Source organism: Alosa pseudoharengus, unplaced genomic scaffold (assembly GCF_046254945.1).
Source record: "Alosa pseudoharengus isolate Yale_2024_CS ecotype anadromous, Long Island Sound unplaced genomic scaffold, YU_APseudo_1.1 YU_APseudo_1.1_scf_1, whole genome shotgun sequence".
In the NCBI taxonomy this organism is placed as follows: domain Eukaryota; kingdom Metazoa; phylum Chordata; class Actinopteri; order Clupeiformes; family Clupeidae; genus Alosa; species Alosa pseudoharengus.
The window spans coordinates 36,929,196-36,946,237 of NW_027468564.1; the positions used below are offsets into that span (position 1 = coordinate 36,929,196).

The 17,042-nt window shown below is 39.8% G+C and overlaps 1 protein-coding gene across 1 annotated transcript in view; it reads left to right on the forward strand.

Moving 5' to 3' along the window:
* LOC143118580 (uncharacterized) overlaps positions 1–17,042 on the forward strand; it is a 123,833-nt gene that overhangs the window by 46,895 nt on the left and 59,896 nt on the right. The window contains exons 48-88 of the mRNA XM_076279614.1: positions 1,312–1,412; positions 1,511–1,623; positions 1,826–2,002; positions 2,230–2,261; positions 2,614–2,711; positions 2,903–2,934; positions 3,070–3,091; positions 3,177–3,204; positions 3,307–3,382; positions 4,220–4,378; positions 4,473–4,684; positions 5,459–5,559; positions 6,079–6,191; positions 6,549–6,725; positions 6,890–6,921; positions 7,079–7,176; positions 7,272–7,297; positions 7,410–7,431; positions 7,545–7,572; positions 8,600–8,675; positions 8,845–9,003; positions 9,232–9,443; positions 9,789–9,889; positions 10,637–10,749; positions 11,000–11,176; positions 11,314–11,345; positions 11,730–11,827; positions 11,965–11,990; positions 12,129–12,150; positions 12,247–12,274; positions 12,383–12,458; positions 13,311–13,469; positions 13,564–13,775; positions 14,536–14,636; positions 15,171–15,283; positions 15,641–15,817; positions 15,982–16,013; positions 16,170–16,267; positions 16,363–16,388; positions 16,501–16,522; positions 16,647–16,674. Of these exons, the coding sequence (XP_076135729.1) occupies positions 1,312–1,412; positions 1,511–1,623; positions 1,826–2,002; positions 2,230–2,261; positions 2,614–2,711; positions 2,903–2,934; positions 3,070–3,091; positions 3,177–3,204; positions 3,307–3,382; positions 4,220–4,378; positions 4,473–4,684; positions 5,459–5,559; positions 6,079–6,191; positions 6,549–6,725; positions 6,890–6,921; positions 7,079–7,176; positions 7,272–7,297; positions 7,410–7,431; positions 7,545–7,572; positions 8,600–8,675; positions 8,845–9,003; positions 9,232–9,443; positions 9,789–9,889; positions 10,637–10,749; positions 11,000–11,176; positions 11,314–11,345; positions 11,730–11,827; positions 11,965–11,990; positions 12,129–12,150; positions 12,247–12,274; positions 12,383–12,458; positions 13,311–13,469; positions 13,564–13,775; positions 14,536–14,636; positions 15,171–15,283; positions 15,641–15,817; positions 15,982–16,013; positions 16,170–16,267; positions 16,363–16,388; positions 16,501–16,522; positions 16,647–16,674 (3,735 nt within the window). The remainder of the gene's footprint in view (positions 1–1,311; positions 1,413–1,510; positions 1,624–1,825; positions 2,003–2,229; positions 2,262–2,613; positions 2,712–2,902; positions 2,935–3,069; positions 3,092–3,176; positions 3,205–3,306; positions 3,383–4,219; positions 4,379–4,472; positions 4,685–5,458; positions 5,560–6,078; positions 6,192–6,548; positions 6,726–6,889; positions 6,922–7,078; positions 7,177–7,271; positions 7,298–7,409; positions 7,432–7,544; positions 7,573–8,599; positions 8,676–8,844; positions 9,004–9,231; positions 9,444–9,788; positions 9,890–10,636; positions 10,750–10,999; positions 11,177–11,313; positions 11,346–11,729; positions 11,828–11,964; positions 11,991–12,128; positions 12,151–12,246; positions 12,275–12,382; positions 12,459–13,310; positions 13,470–13,563; positions 13,776–14,535; positions 14,637–15,170; positions 15,284–15,640; positions 15,818–15,981; positions 16,014–16,169; positions 16,268–16,362; positions 16,389–16,500; positions 16,523–16,646; positions 16,675–17,042) is intronic.

Consider the following 17,042-nt stretch of genomic DNA (forward strand, 5'->3'; position numbering starts at 1 on the left):
TTTCATGTATAGCGCCACCTAGTTAAACACAAAAAAGTAAAAATGAGGTGTTGTAATTGAAGGTATCTGTGACCTAACATAGTCAAAACTGCACGAAATTGGAAGTGTATGATCATTATGACACCCTCTGTATGCACGCCAAGTTTTGTGGAATTCCGTTCATGGGGGGCCACACAATAAATTAGTTTATGTTACTATACACCAACTGGCCTGTAGGTGGCCGGAGACAGTTTTCTGTGAATATCTCGAGAACCGTAGGGCCTAGGAGGTCCATCTTTTTTATGTATGTTGGTCTTAAGGGGGCATGTCAACCCATCCCATTACCACTTATTTCATGTATAGCACCACCTAGTTAAAAATTAAAAAGCAAAAAATTAGGTGTTTTCATCACAATATCTCTGGCTGACAAGGTCAAAACTGCACAACATTAAAAGTGTAGGATCACTATGACACCCTCCGAATGCATGCCAAGTTTTGTGTACTTTCGTTCATGGGGGGCCTTACAATAAAATAATTTATGTGTACATTTAGTGACGTACACCAACAAGGATTCCCGGGACACTGAAAGACCGGGGTACACGAAACTTGGTGGGCATGTACCCCCACATGGATAGCATGGAACCGTCATTTTTTGTTTTGATCTGTAGCCCCCCCGCTGGACTGGACCCCCCGAAAGGAGGGTAGGGCAGACACAGTTCTCTGTGAATATCTTGAGAACTGTAGGGCCTAGGATGACCATTTTTTTCCGTATGTTTGCCTCCAGGGGTCATGTTAACCCATTTCATGTGCACACATGTGCACAAACAGATACACACACACACACACATACATTCACAGTAATCATACATTTGACACATACTCACACAGTAGACATATGTACGCTTGCATGCACAGGCACATACGCAGGCACAAACACAAGCACGCACGCACACCCACACACACACACACACACACACACTCACACACACACACACACACACACACACACACACATAACATAAACATAACACAAACAATCAAGAATTTCTCAGAATTATAAACAGGCAAGATGGAGGTGGGGTTGTATAAAATGAATTTTACATGTGAAATCTATGAACTAATCATGTTTTGGTACTTGTTGTCTAGCAGATACCAGTGAGAATTGAGTGTGGATAATGCAATTTAGTGAGACAGTTAGAATCATATAGGCCTTTCAGCGTGATTTCTTTTTGTGGAAAAAATGTGCTGGACTGGGCGGCGGTCATATTTTGTACCGCTCTGCGGTACATCTAGTTATATGACTATTTGAATGTTTTGTGATTTCTTCTCCAGTGTGGGTGAGCTGAGTCATCATTTTGATGACATGACAGAGGAGCAGGCCGAGGATGTCCTCACGTTCTTCATCTTGCCCTTCCTGTCCAGAAACACATCAGGTCAGAATTAAGACATGGGTCCAAAATAAGAGTTTTCTATTCTGGTTCTATTAGTTTCCTGTTGTAAGTATATTCAAATTTTACCTGTACATTTGCAGACTCTGGATGCTTCTCCAACAACAGCATGGAATGGCTTACAGATAACTATGGACGATTCTCTGTCCTTGTTCCTCTCGAAAGTCTATTTGATCGCAACCAGGACTTTGATCCAGTATGTGACAGATTGTTTTACCAATCAATGACTAATCAGTCAATCACTGTTCATTTGTACTGTGGTGCCTTGTGTCCTTTGCTTAATTGTGTCTCTCTCCTTGTCCCCTGCCTCCCCCCCTCTCTCTCTCCCTCTCTCTATCTTTCTCTCTCTCCCTCTTTCTCCCTCTTCATCCTCTCTCTCTCTCTCTCTCTATCTACAGCTGGAAGTGTTGGATCTTCTCAGTCCAAAGCAGATGGCTGAGTTGATGGTTCTGCCTCTCCCTCATGCCCAAGGGAAAGATGAGGTCGTCAGCAGAGTGCTGGATCACCTGCTGGAATCACCTGTGGAGAGGAATCTTCCGGCGGTTCTTGGTCTCACCATCATCCTTGCCACACAGGTAAAAGACATTTCCATTACAAAATCTAGGAATTTATATAGGTATAGCCTATACTGACTTAAATGTTTGCCATTACATTCAAATAATTTCACTAATCAACTTTGCACACATTTCTTAGTATAATTATCTCCCATTTTTTTTAAGTACTTAAAAAAACTATGTTATAAACTATTAGCTATTGCCAAACAGTAACTCTCGCGTAACACCCTTCTCTGTCACTCTCCTAGGCTGACGTACCTTGCGAGTTCTACCAGGCAATGTGAGTCAGTCCAACGTTCCCATTGTACACATTTCACTTTATAAACACAGATTAGTCTGTTGTGTGTCATACTATATGATTTGGTATTTATATGTCTTACAGTATGATTTAGTAGCTATATGTGTAGTATCACAAAAAATGCAATTGTCCCAATTATCTTGTCATCCTGTGATGTGGTATTCCTCACACACTTTTTGTTTTTGTCAAAAATTTGCAAGTGGTCTTTCCTCATGTTTGCTCCCATTATTTTGTCATACTGTGATGTGGTATTTCTATTTTTTTGTCTATGTTTATGAATTTATCATTTTTGTTTGTTTGTTCTTCCTATCCTTCGATGTGCGATGATGTGTAGAATCCCAAGGCTGAGTGAGTCTGTGACATCAGTACCAGGAGTTCTGGAGCCCATCATCAGAGGAGCTGTGGAAAAGCTGCTCCAGCTCAGTCCACTAGGTGAGTGGCACACACACACACACACACACACACACACACACACACACACACACACACACACACACACACTCACTCACTCACACACACACACACACACACAGAGAGAGAGAGAGAGAGAGAGAGAGAGAGAGAGAGAGATTTTTAAAAGATTCATGTTCACATCTTCATCAACTCTTTTCTTTTTGGATCAGACTGTGATGTCCCTGTTCCTCTGCCTGCTCAGGTGAGATAGTATTCTTTTAAGAGCAAGTCTGACTCTAAACAACATTTATATACAGATATTTTGATGTCAATTTTAACGGTAAAAATTGTGTTTACAAAATGTTTACACATGACTTTTGTTTCGCTTCATGTTTAGTGTCCTACAACACCAGTTAATGGTAAGTTCAGTATTGCCATGTTTTGTCCACTAACATTTTGAGAAAAGGCTCTTAAACTAATTTGGATACTTCTTTTTTTGTATAGAAACCAGAATTTGTGAAGGTGTTGACAGGTAAGTTCAATTCATGTCTTACGTAAAATAATAAGAAAAGTAACGGAATAGAAACCTATGAAGGAGTGGAAACCAGCTGATCATATTTTGTCGTGTCAACAGCACTGTCCTGCAGTCTCAACTGGCAGCTGGCCTGGTCCCCTGTAAAGTCAGTCTGGAGCAGTATGCCTGTTTAGAGGTGAGACGGGATAAAGGTGTCCTGTGTAACTTTGATGTAAACAATCATCTCTTTGGTCACATTCATAGAATGATGCACCATGGACATGAATTAAAATAATTAAGTAAAAAAACGCTTCGGCAAATGATTTGCAAAGAATACTGACACATGCAAGAGATAATACTCAATGAAGACACAACAAAACATTCAAGACACAATATGCAGTATAAGCACTTCTAACACGGCTCTTCATAATGATGCAGAATGCTCCTTTCACTTGAATAAGCCTTCCCAATGTTCGGTGGTCTGCTATTCCTTAATAACAGACTATTGCTAAGTATAACAGACCGCTGTCAAGGAAAATGGGTTTTGTGCTTCTAATTCACGTCTTTCATATCACTCCGCAAGTAGTCCGGTTACTTCTTGCAATGGAACCTCATTCAAAAGTGAAAGCAGACGGTTGATCAGCTGTGTTCTAAAGAATGTTTGATTCAAGTTCAGCGTGTTGTGCGAACTATTTGTTTCTGCAAAAGCCACGGTGGAACGGTAATAAATAAATGTAAAGAGTTATGTTGTGTGGAGTTTATTTTTTCGTTTTGGAAAATAGCCGTGTAATTAGCGGGATAATACAACGCCAGTCATTATCGGAAAATAAGTCCCTTCAGGACGAAAACAAGACCCCTCTGCTGGCGCGTTGGGGTCCTGTTCGCCCTGTCGGGACTTATTTTCCGATAATGACCGGTGTTCTATACATTATCCCTTACATAATAAATACTACATGAGACATAAGGAGAATAAAAATGCTCCAAAAGTGTAACGATTTTAAACTCTGTGTTGCTTATGTGTCTGTACCTACAGCTAACAGGATTCACTGCGCAGCACCTGGCCCAGGTTCTGATGTGCAAGCTGCCCAGCAACATGACTTACTCCAGGGAGACCTGGAAGCTGCTCCTCACCAAGACATCTGCAGTTCTGGATGAAGCTCTCGCCATGTTCTCCAGCATGGCCTCCAACATGGTAATGGGGGTGTTTTGTTACAAGTTTCTTACAGTTTTACTGAGTATTAGGGTTTCTGGTTTAAGCATTGCTTTTATTGTTTTTACTCTGACAGTCTCTGTGGGTGATGGGTCCATCTGTGACTGATGTCCTGGATGTTCTTGGAGAGCTCCGTCTGGAGCTGCTCAGTGACATGCAGTGGGAAGACATCGACTTCATCTCCTCACTGTTTGGTGACCGTCTGCGGCCGTTCTTACCCTTCGCCTCCGGAGAACTTCTGCACTGTGTCAGCAGGAAGAACCTCACCTGTGAAACCTACCAGTACATGTATGTTCCAAAGCGAAAGAGCAGTAATTTCACAATGTCACATTTTGTAACAGTTAACTGAGTGAGAATGGGCGGTGGTAGGGCAGTGCACTAGCCTGAAAGGTTGTGGGTTCAATTCCCCACTTCCACTGCTGTGCCAATGGCCCTTTGTTAGGGCCCAAGCACAAGAGGTGCAAAGCCATAATGTTTAGTAGTTTTCTTCTGCCTTTTTGCCTTTTTTAAGGTAATATAATTGACGTATGTAAGTGACTTTGGATGAAAGTGTCTGCTAAATGAATAAACATAAAATTTAAGGGAGTAAATTGAGTAAATGGAGTAGGTTGAATGATCAGATGAGAATGTAACAGGACAAGAAGTGAGAAGGCAAATTACTGTGTACGTGCAGCCTCTCAATTTGGCTACAGATTGACATTTCCGTTGCTTGGTAACAGTAGTAATTAATATTTGGAACCATTTTTGGAAGCGGGGGATGAATGAACAAAAACACACATCAAAATGAATGATAGAAAACACAATATGGTGTCTTTTTACTTGATTAGTTGTATGTGTAACTGTTGTACATTTGCAATATGGCACTTAAGATATACAACGACTGTGGTTCGGCCGAAGGCACCCCCACCTTTACTCATAGCTTATTTAGGATAAGATATGATGGAGTATGACTCAGTATAGTATGATGGCATGCAGTACTATTACATATGATATGACATATGTAATTATTATGCTATTTTATAATTAATTCACTGTTTCTCACTGTAACTGTTTCTTCTCCAGTGTGGGTGAGCTGAGTTATCAGTTTGATCACATGACAGAGGAGCAGGCCAAGAACGTTCTCAAGTTCTTCATTTTGCCCTTCCTGTCCAGAAACACATCAGGTCAGAATTAAGATATGGGTTGCTGAAATATGTTTGTGATCTCTTAATGCAATAATCTATATTTTTATATGCATACATATAGACTTTATTGTCTGCATGAATATATGTCTGCATCATTTGATGTATATGTGATATTTACATACAGCACAAATTGCAGAGCTATCTTGCCCCGCTGTAACCAGGAATAATAACTATAAAGATAGCTATAACTATAATGAAGTTTCCACACGGACCATAAGATGATAAGGAAGGTCTCTCTTCGTGTTGATGATGTGATGGTTAAAATTTGATGGATTTGCTGTCAGCTTTTTATCGTTCTCAAAATCGCTCTAAAAGTGATCCCCGACGATATAGTTCTTCATGTCGTTATTTTTATAGTTTATGTGTGGATGTCGTCATATTATATTCATATTAGCTAGGAAGATACGTCATAGTGGTCATTCTTGGTGTGGACGGCTTTTAAGATCTTTGATATACATTTTTTTAACTGATTCTATGTACTTGTGTTGTCTCTCCTAGATCCAGGATGTATCTCCAACAATAGCATGGAGTGGCTTCTCAACAACTATGGGCAATTCTCTGGCCTTGTCCCACTCAAAAGTCTACTTGATGCCAATAAGTACTTCAATCCAGTAAGTGATGTATTGTAATCACATAGGAAACCCTTATTTCTACTGTGAATCTGTACATGTGAATACCACATGCTTTGACTCTCATCAAGGGCTGCTATACATGTCTATCTCGCCCCCCTTATGTAATGAAACATCCACCACAATTGGCTGTATTGTTAAGATTTGGTTAATAAGAAGCAAGATGTTATTCAGTGCTTCCTGCTTTTACATTTCATGAAGATAGATGAAAGGTAATCATAGTTGTTAGCCAAACTAAGGTGTCAACAAAAACTTATGGAAATCAATACAAACCAACTCTTCAGAGCAAAACATTGACATGGATTGTAAACTCTCTCTGTCCCCCCTGTTTGTCCCCAGCTGGCCGTCCTGGAGCTGCTCTCTCCTCAGCAGAAGGCGGAGCTGATCCTCCTGCCTCTCTCTGGCCTTCCCCCCAAACAGGAGGTCATCAGGGTCGTCTTCAACCACCTCCTGCAGCCTCCCCAGCAGACACAGATGCCCGAGGTCCTGCAACATCTAGTCAGGATTGCACAACAGGTAAAATGCTACATAGACAATATTTATCTTTAGATGTCAAACCATTTCAACAAATTTGGAAATGTCTTAACTAATGCTTTTAAAAAGAAATCACTATATCACAATAACGTCAGCAGACATGTTTTTAAATACTGATTTCATTTTGACATCTTATTTCTTCACAGAACAAGATACCGTGTCTCACCCTTCAGTCAGTGTAAGTGCGGTTCAGATCTTATTCACTGTCAATAAAATTATTCATGCTGGTGATTTAAACATGTTTAAAAAGTTTAATGCTGATGCACTTTTTGCTATTATCAATAGTATAAATAGTTACAGTAATCAGTAACCAATTCTAACTTTCTCCCCCCCAGATCAGAGAACCTGTACCTGGGTCTGTCATATGTACCTCCTGAATTAGAGCATATCATCTACACAACCGTTGATCAACTTAGAGGGAACTCACCACAAGGTTCATTACTTTATATGCAATATATTGCTGATATCTACATATAATGTATTTATACTGTAGCCTATAACGTTCTTGTCTGTTTTTTGTCTGAACAGGTTGCATACTTCCACGGCCACCTTCAGTAAGTGTTGCTATGTGTTTTGTATGCCCGGCTATGTTAAATTGACGATCTATAATGATATATAGATATATAATCAGATATACTGACTGTGTCTCTTTCTTTTCCACTCTAGTGTCCTTTCACAAGGGTAAATGGTAAGTTCATCCTCAGGCAAAGTCAATTTAATCACATGCAGTACATATTATCTATGTCTTTTTATACCCCAGAATGTTAGAATGTACATAATACTTTCCTGTGATCTTTGCAGAGACTGACATTTGCTACAGGACAAACAGGTTTGCACAACCACTTTTTCTGTATTTCTTCTTGCCCTAATGACTAGAACATTGTATATTTCTACAATGTATACTTCTGCCCAATTTACAGAGCCAGGGCAGCGTAGGAACATCAGAGTTTGTTTGACATAGCTATTAATTTATTTACCAATTTAATTACGAGCTCATATGTCAGGAAGGCCAATGGGAATTAGGAATGTAACTAGAAATACAATGCCAGAGGAATTACAATAGTGGATGGAAAGCTGCTGGCTTAATGTTGGTGGGGAGATTCCTGAAAAAAATCACTCAATCTTTGAGATCATACAAACCCTTGGACCAAAAAACGTTGTGTGTCAGGCGTTCTTGAGATATCACACTCAAGGTGGGTTTGACCTTGACATTTGACTTCATCATTGAGTCCATACAAATGTTCACACCAAATTTGAAGCATATACGTCAAGCTGTTCTGAAGTTGTGACACAAGCACGAAACCTGGCCTTTGGAAAATGTAGTTCAGAGAAAGCCTAATTGTATGCAATGCTATAGGCTACCTGCAAAACGGGGCTTTCAGTTGGTGTTGATGTCTGCTCCTTCTGCGCCCAGATAACAATTAGTCATTGAATCTATGTTAAATAAACTTTGTCAATGTTAAATCATTGAATCACCGTCGCACTGCAACATTGTTTCTACACCACTATTAATCTGGCAAGATATTGGAAAATTCATCTACAGCCAGGATAAATTTGACTAGGCCTACTGTAGGTATGTCTGGTTTAGGCTACACAAGCTTGCATAAATAAACATTGACAACTTGTTATCAGTTTGAAAAGCAAGTGCATTTATTCACTCTTCTTCATTTAGAAATTCATGTGTGCTGTGCTTTCCTGCTTTCCATTTAGTAGCCTATAGCATAGACCTCCCTGATCCTCCACCATCCAGTAGCAGAGTGAAGCGGTGGATTAGGATTGCAAACTCTGTTTTAAACTGGTTTGTTTTGCCCACTGCTTCACACCTCATGACCTGGAACATGTTTGTGGTTTCATAGCTCTGAGTTGCAGCATCTCTTGGATATGGGACAAGTACCCTGCCAATACAGCGTGTCAGAGTATGCATGCTCTGAGGTGAGGTGCTATTTTAACTCATTCATGTCTCATCTCTTTGTATGTGTCCTCTTTGAATTTGTCCAGCGCTTCTAATGAAAATAAAAGTTTACATTAAAAGTTAACCTAAAAAGTTTACAGAAAAAGATCTTGATCTCTAAGCGTTGGGTAATTGGTTCTTCGCCTATAGCTGTCAGGACTCACTGCAGAGCACCTGGCCCAGCTCCTGGTCTGCCAGCTGTCCAGCAACAGGACTTACTCCAAGGGGACCTGGAAGCTGCTCCTCACCAAGACCTCTACAGTTCTGGACGAAGCTCTCATCATGTTCTCACACATGGCCTCCAATATGGTAATGGGGATCTTTTGTGACACGTTTGTTAGAGAGATACTTTTTACATCTCTGTGACGTAAAGTGACAGTGATATTTTAGCAGATAATGGGTGTGGGTTTCGAAACCAGACCAATCCACTGTCAGGAGTCGCCACGGCTGCCTTGCTTTGCCTGTGCAATTTTTTCGAATTTGGTATTTGGAATTTCTTTTTAAACATTCTTTTGTTTTTGTTCCTGCTCCTGACAGTCTCTGAGGATCATGGGTCCATCTGTGACTGATGTCCTGGATGTTCTTGGAGAGCTCCGTCTGGAGCTGCTCAGTGACATGCAGTGGCAAGACATCGACTTCATCTCCTCACTGTTTGGTGACCGTCTGCGGCCGTTCTTGCCCTTCGCCTCTGGAGACTTTCTGGAATGTGTCAGCAGCAAGAACCTCACCTGTGAAACTTACCAGTACATGTATGTATGATGTAAAGTATTGATACACATTTTGTTCAAAATTGTAATGTAAGAAATCAGACACTGTCATGAAATACATTATAGTACAATATATTATGATATGAGACAATATGACACAATTTGATAGAACACAATATGATACAACTGAGAGCAACTCAGCACATGATATGACATGATATTATATGGGAAATCCTATATAGGATGTAGGTATTTAAGACTTCTTCTGTGTATATCTGAAAATGAAATGAAATACTATGCTGTTGTATATGTATATCACATATGTACAAATGTGTAATTATTATGTTATTATATGACTATTTGAATGTTTTGTGACTTCTTCTCCAGTGTGGGTGAGCTGAGTCATCATTTTGATGACATGACAGAGGAGCAGGCCGAGGATGTCCTCACGTTCTTCATTTTGCCCTTCCTGTCCAGAAACACATCAGGTCAGAATTAAGACATGGGTCCAAAAAAGATCACTACTTTGTCATCTATGTTCTGTTACACTACACTGGCAATACAGTATATTCCCACCTATAAACCAAGGAATTTCTTCAGCTATGAGCTACAGTACACACAGGGGTGGGAATACATTTCTTTTCTTCATTCTCTGATCTGATCGACTTTGTTTCTGAGTGTACATTTAGTCTCACATGAAACAGTTTCTCTATCTTCGCTATGAGTGACTTAGGCTTTATATCCCTGTGAGTATTTTAAAAGCAAAAGTGTCATGATGCTAGTGGCATAACAACTTTTGCATCAGAATTTTTTTTAAGTACTTAATGTTTTATAATAAGCTGTGGTTAATATACATACAATACATTATTATAATAAATTCAATACAATATATTGCTACTTCTTTTTGCTTTAATCACTGTTCTGCATTTTATGCACAATGTGTCTTACATGTGGGAAATTACTGTATTCAGATTGTAAGTGTACTTACAAATTATTCTCACTGGTTCTATTTGTAGTCTATTGTACAGTCTTAAAACTAATAACTAGTTACAAGGATACAAGGATACAAGGAAGTTTATTGTCACATGCATATAGTTACTGGAAGTAAGAAATGCAGTGAAATTATGTCTGGTGTCAGCCTATTTGTGCATTTGTGCATAGAGTTTGTGTTGTTTCTAACCCATTCGTTTTAAGAGTGTAAGTATAATCAAATTTGTACATTTGCACATTTGCAGACTCTGGATGCTTCTCCAACAACAGCATGGAATGGCTTACAGATAACTACGGACGATTCTCTGTCCTTGTTCCTCTCGAAAGTCTATTTGATCGCAACCAGGACTTTGATCCAGTATGTGACAGATTGTTTTACCAATCAATGACTAATCAGTCAATCACATCATTTGTACTGTAGTGCCTTGTGTCCTTTGCTTAATTGTGTCTCTCTCCTTGTCCCCTGTCCCCCTCCTTCTCTCTCTTTGTCTCTCCCTCCCTCTCTCTCTCTCTTCCTCTCCATCTATCTCTCTTTCTCTCTCTCCCTCTTTCTCTCCTTTCCTCCCCTCTCTTTCTATCTCTCTCTCTCTCTCTCTCTCTTTCTGCAGCTGGAGGTGTTGGATCTTCTCAGTGCAAAGCAGATGGCTGAGTTGATGGTTCTGCCTCTCCCTCATGCCCAAGGGAAAGATGAGGTCGTCAGCAGAGTGCTGGATCACCTGCTGGAATCACCTGTGGAGAGGAATCTTCCAGAAGTTCTTGGTCTCACCATCATCCTTGCCACACAGGTAAAAGGAGATTCATTACAAAAGCTAGGAATTCATATTAGAAACTATTAGGTATTGCCAAACAGTTACTCATACTCGGTCCAGTCCCCTTCAAAGACTCTTGCTTAACACACTTCTCTTACTTCTAACTTTCCTAGCATGAAGCACCTTGTGAGTTCTACCAGGCAATGTAAGTCCAATCAATATTCCCTGATGTACCTTAAGGCCGAGGCTGACCAGGCTTACAGATAGATTTTATTGATAAAAACAGACTGTACTTTTGAGTTTTATTCCATGTGATTTGGTATCTGCATTGTCTTACCATACAATTAGGTATGTTTAATACCTCAAAAAAATGCAATTGTCCCAATTATCTTGTCATCCTGTGATGTGGTATTCCTCACACACTTTTTGTTTTTGTCAAAAATTTGCAAGTAGTTTTCCTCATGTTGGCTCCCATTATTTTGTCATACTGTGATGTGGTATTTCTATTTTTGTGTCTATGTTTATGCATTTAGCATTTTTGTTTGTTTGTTTTTGTTCTTCCTATCCCTCGATGTGCGATGCTGTGTAGAATCCCAAGGCTGAGTGAGTCTGTGACATCAGTACCAGGAGTTCTGGAGCCCATCATCAGAGGAGCTGTGGAAAAGCTGCTCCAGCTCAGTCCACTAGGTGAGTAGCACGTACACACACACACACACACACACACACACACACACACACACACACACACACACACACACAAGCAGGTAGACATTTTCCAAATATTCATGTTCACATCCTCATGAACTCTTTTCTTTCTCGAGCAGATTGTGCTGTTCCTCTGCCTGCTCAGGTGAGATAGTATTCTTTTAAGAGCAAGTCTGACTCTAAACAACATTTATATACAGATATTGTCATGTCAATTTTAACGGTAAAAATAATTGTGTTTACAAAATGTTTACATTTGACTTTTGTTTCGCTTCATATTTAGTGTCCTACAACACCAGTTAATGGTAAGTTTCAGTATTGCCACGTTTTGTCCACTACCATTTTGAGAAAAGGCTGTTAATGTGGATACTTAATTTGGATACTTCTTTTTTTTTGTATAGAAACCAGAATTTGTGAAGGTGTTAACAGGTAAGTTAAATTCATGTCATATGTAAAATAAAAAGAAAAGTTGAACAGACGGAATAGAAACCTATGAAGGAGTGGAAACCAGCTGATCATATTTTGTCTTGTCAACAGCAATGTCCTGCAGTCTCAACTGGCAGCTGGCCTGGTCCCCTGTAATGTCAGTCTGGAGCAGTATGCCTGTTCAGAGGTGAGACGGGATAAAGGTGTCCTGGGTAACTTTGACGTAAACAAGCATTTCTTTGGTCACATTCATAGAATGATGTACCATGGACATCATTCGCTTCGGCAAATGATTTGCAAAGAATACTGACACATGCAAGAGATAATACTCAATGCAGACACAACACAACATGCAAAAGATAATACTCAATGCAGACACAACACAACATGCAAGACACAATATGCAGTGTAAGCACTTCTAACACGGCTCTTCATAATGATGCAGAATGCTCCATTCACTTGAATAAGCCTTCCCAATGTTCGGTGGTCTGCTATTCCTTAATAACAGACTATTGCTAAGTATAACAGACCGCTGTCAAGGAAAATGGGTTTTGTGCTTCTAATTCACGTCTTTCATATCACTCCGCAAGTAGTCCGGTTACTTCTTGCAATGGAACCTCATTCAAAAGTGAAAGCAGACGGTTGATCAGCTGTGTTCTAAAGAATGTTTGATTCAAGTTCAGCGTGTTGTGCGAACTATTTGTTTCTGCAAAAGCCACGATGGAACGGTAATAAATAAATGTAAAGAGTCATGTCGTGTGGAGTTTATTTTTCCGTTTTGGAAAATAGCCGTGTAATAAGCGGGATAATACAACGCCAGTCATTATCGGAAAATAAGTCCCTTCAGGACGAAACAAGACCCCTCTGCTGGCGCGTTGGGGTCCTGTTCGCCCTGTCAGGACTTATTTTCCGATAATGACCGGTGTTCTATACATTATCCCTTACATAATAAATACTACATGAGACATAAGGAGAATAAAAATGCTCCAAAAGTGTAACGATTTTAAACTCTGTGTTGCTTATGTGTCTGTACCTACAGCTAACAGGATTCACTGCGCAGCACCTGGCCCAGGTTCTGATGTGCAAGCTGCCCAGCAACATGACTTACTCCAGGGAGACCTGGAAGCTGCTCCTCACCAAGACATCTTCAGTTCTGGATGAAGCTCTCGCCATGTTCTCCAGCATGGCCTCCAACATGGTAATGGGGGTGTTTTGTTACAAGTTTCTTACAGTTTTACTGAGTATTAGGGTTTCTGGTTTAAGCATTGCTTTTATTGTTTTTACTCTGACAGTCTCTGTGGGTGATGGGTCCATCTGTGACTGATGTCCTGGATGTTCTTGGAGAGCTCCGTCTGGAGCTGCTCAGTGACATGCAGTGGGAAGACATCGACTTCATCTCCTCACTGTTTGGTGACCGTCTGCGGCCGTTCTTACCCTTCGCCTCCGGAGAACTTCTGCACTGTGTCAGCAGGAAGAACCTCACCTGTGAAACCTACCAGTACATGTATGTTCCAAAGTGAAAGAGCAGTAATTTCACAATGTCACATTTTGTAACAGTTAACTGAGTGAGAATGGGCGGTGGTAGGGTAGTGCACTAGCCTGAAAGGTCGTGGGTTCAATTCCCCACTTCCACTGCTGTGGCCCAAGCACAAGAGGTGCAAAGCCATAATGTTTAGTAGTTTTCTTCTGCCTTTTTGCCTTTTTTAAGGTAATATAATTGACGTATGTAAGTGACTTTGGATGAAAGTGTCTGCTAAATGAATAAACATAAAATGTAAGGGAGTAAATTGAGTAAATGGAGTAGGTTGAATGATCAGATGAGAATGTAACAGGACAAGAAGTGAGAAGGCAAATTACTGTGTACGTGCAGCCTCTCAATTTGGCTACAGATTGACATTTCCGTTGCTTGGTAACAGTAGGTGCCAAGATTGATATTTGGAACCATTTTTGGGAGCGGGGGATGAATGAACAAAAACACACATCAAAATGAATGATAGAAAACATAATATGGTGTCTTTTTACTTGATTAGTTGTATGTGTAACTGTTCACATTTGCAATATGGCACTTAAGATATACAACGACTGTGGTTCGGCCGAAGGCACCCCCACCTTTACTCATAGCTTATTTAGGATAAGATATGATGGAGTATGACTCAGTATAGTATGATGGCATGCAGTACTATTACATATGATATGACATATGTAATTATTATGCTATTTTATAATTAATTCACTGTTTCTCACTGTAACTGTTTCTTCTCCAGTGTGGGTGAGCTGAGTTATCAGTTTGATCACATGACAGAGGAGCAGGCCAAGAACGTTCTCAAGTTCTTCATTTTGCCCTTCCTGTCCAGAAACACATCAGGTCAGAATTAAGACATGGGTTCCTGAAATATGTTTGTGATCTCTTAATGCAATAATCTATATTTTTATATGCATACATATAGACTTTATTGTCTGCATGAATATATGTCTGCATCATTTGATGTATATGTGATATTTACATACAGCACAAATTGCAGAGCTATCTTGCCCCGCTGTAATGGGCCGTTCACACCAGGAATAATAACTATAAAGATAGCTATAACTATAATGAAGTTTCCACACGGACCATAAGATGATAAGGAAGGTCTCTCTTCGTTTGTGATGGTTAAAATGTGATGGATTTGCTGTCAGCTTTTTATCGTTCTCAAAATCACTCTAAAAGTGATCCCCGACGATATAGTTCTTCATGTCGTTATTGTTATAGTTTATGTGTGGATGTCGTCATTCATATTAGCTAGGAAGATACTTTTTTTTGCCGTTGTCGTCATAGTGGTCATTCTTGGTGTGGACGGCTTTTAAGATCTTTGATATACATGTTTTAACTGATTCTATGTGCTTGTGTTGTCTCTCCTAGATCCAGGATGTATCTCCAACAATAGCATGGAGTGGCTTCTCAACAACTATGGGCAATTCTCTGGCCTTGTCCCACTCAAAAGTCTACTTGATGCCAATAAGTACTTCAATCCAGTAAGTGATGTATTGTAATCACATAGGAAACCCTTATTTCTACTGTGAATCTGTACATGTGAATACCACATGCTTTGACTCTCATCAAGGGCTGCTATACATGTCTATCTCGCCCCCCTTATGTAATGAAACATCCACCACAATTGGCTGTATTGTTAAGATTTGGTTAATACGAAGCAAGATGTTATTCAGTTGTTCCTGCTTTTACATTTCATGAAGATAGATGAAAGGTAATCATAGTTGTTAGCCAAACTAAGGTGTCAACAAAAACTTATGGAAATCAATACAAACCAACTCTTCAGAGCAAAACATTGACATGGATTGTAAACTCTCTCTGTCCCCCCTGTTTGTCCCCAGCTGGCCGTCCTGGAGCTGCTCTCTCCCCAGCAGAAGGCGGAGCTGATCCTCCTGCCTCTCGCTGGCCTTCCCCCCAAACAGGAGGTCATCAGGGTCGTCTTCAACCACCTCCTGCAGCCTCCCCAGCAGACACAGATGCCCGAGGTCCTGCAACATCTAGTCAGGATTGCACAACAGGTAAAATGCTACATAGACAATATTTATCTTTAGATGTCAAACCATTTCAACAAATTTGGAAATGTCTTAACTAATGCTTTTAAAAAGAAATCACTATATCACAATAACGTCAGCAGACATGTTTTTAAATACTGATTTTATTTTGACATCTTATTTCTTCACAGAACAAGATACCGTGTCTCACCCTTCAGTCAGTGTAAGTGTGGTTCAGATCTTATTCACTGTCAATAAAATTATTCATGCTGGTGATTTAAACATGTTTAAAAAGTTTAATGCTGATGCACTTTTTGCTATTATCAATAGTATAAATAGTTACAGTAATCAGTAACCAATTCTTACTTTCTCCCCCCAGATCAGAGAACCTGTACCTGGGTCTGTCATATGTACCTCTTGAATTAGAGCATATCATCTACACAACCGTTGATCAACTTAGAGGGAACTCACCACAAGGTTCATTACTTTATATGCAATATATTGCTGATATCTACATATGATGTATTTATACTGTAGCCTATAACGTTCTTGTCTGTTTTTTGTCTGAACAGGTTGCATACTTCCACGGCCACCTTCAGTAAGTGTTGCTATGTGTTTTGTATGCCCGGCTATGTTAAATTGACGATCTATAATGATATATAGATATATAATCAGATATACTGACTGTGTCTCTTTCTTTTCCACTCTAGTGTCCTTTCACAAGGGTAAATGGTAAGTTCATCCTCAGGCAAAGTCAATGTGCAGTACATATTATCTCATGCAGTACATATTATCTCTATCTTTTTATACCCCAGAATGTTGGAATGTACATAATACTTTCCTGTGATCTTTGCAGAGACTGAAATTTGCTACAGGACAAACAGGTTTGCACAACCACTTTTTCTGTATTTCTTCTTAATCTAATGCCTAGAACATTGCATATTTCCACAATGTATACACAATTTACAGAGTTAGGGCAGCATAGGTACATCAGAGTTTGTAACTAGAAAAGCAATGCCAGAGGAATTACAATAGTGGATGGAAAGCTGCTGGCTTAATGTTGGTGGGAAGATTCCTGAAAAAAAAACATTGAATCACTTAATCTTTGAGATCATACAAACCCTTGTACCAAAAAACTTTGTGTGTCAGGCGTTCTTGAGATATCACTATCAAGGTGGGTTTGACTTTCACATTTGACTTCAATCATTGAGTCCATACAAATGTTCACATCAAATTTGAAGCACGTACGTCA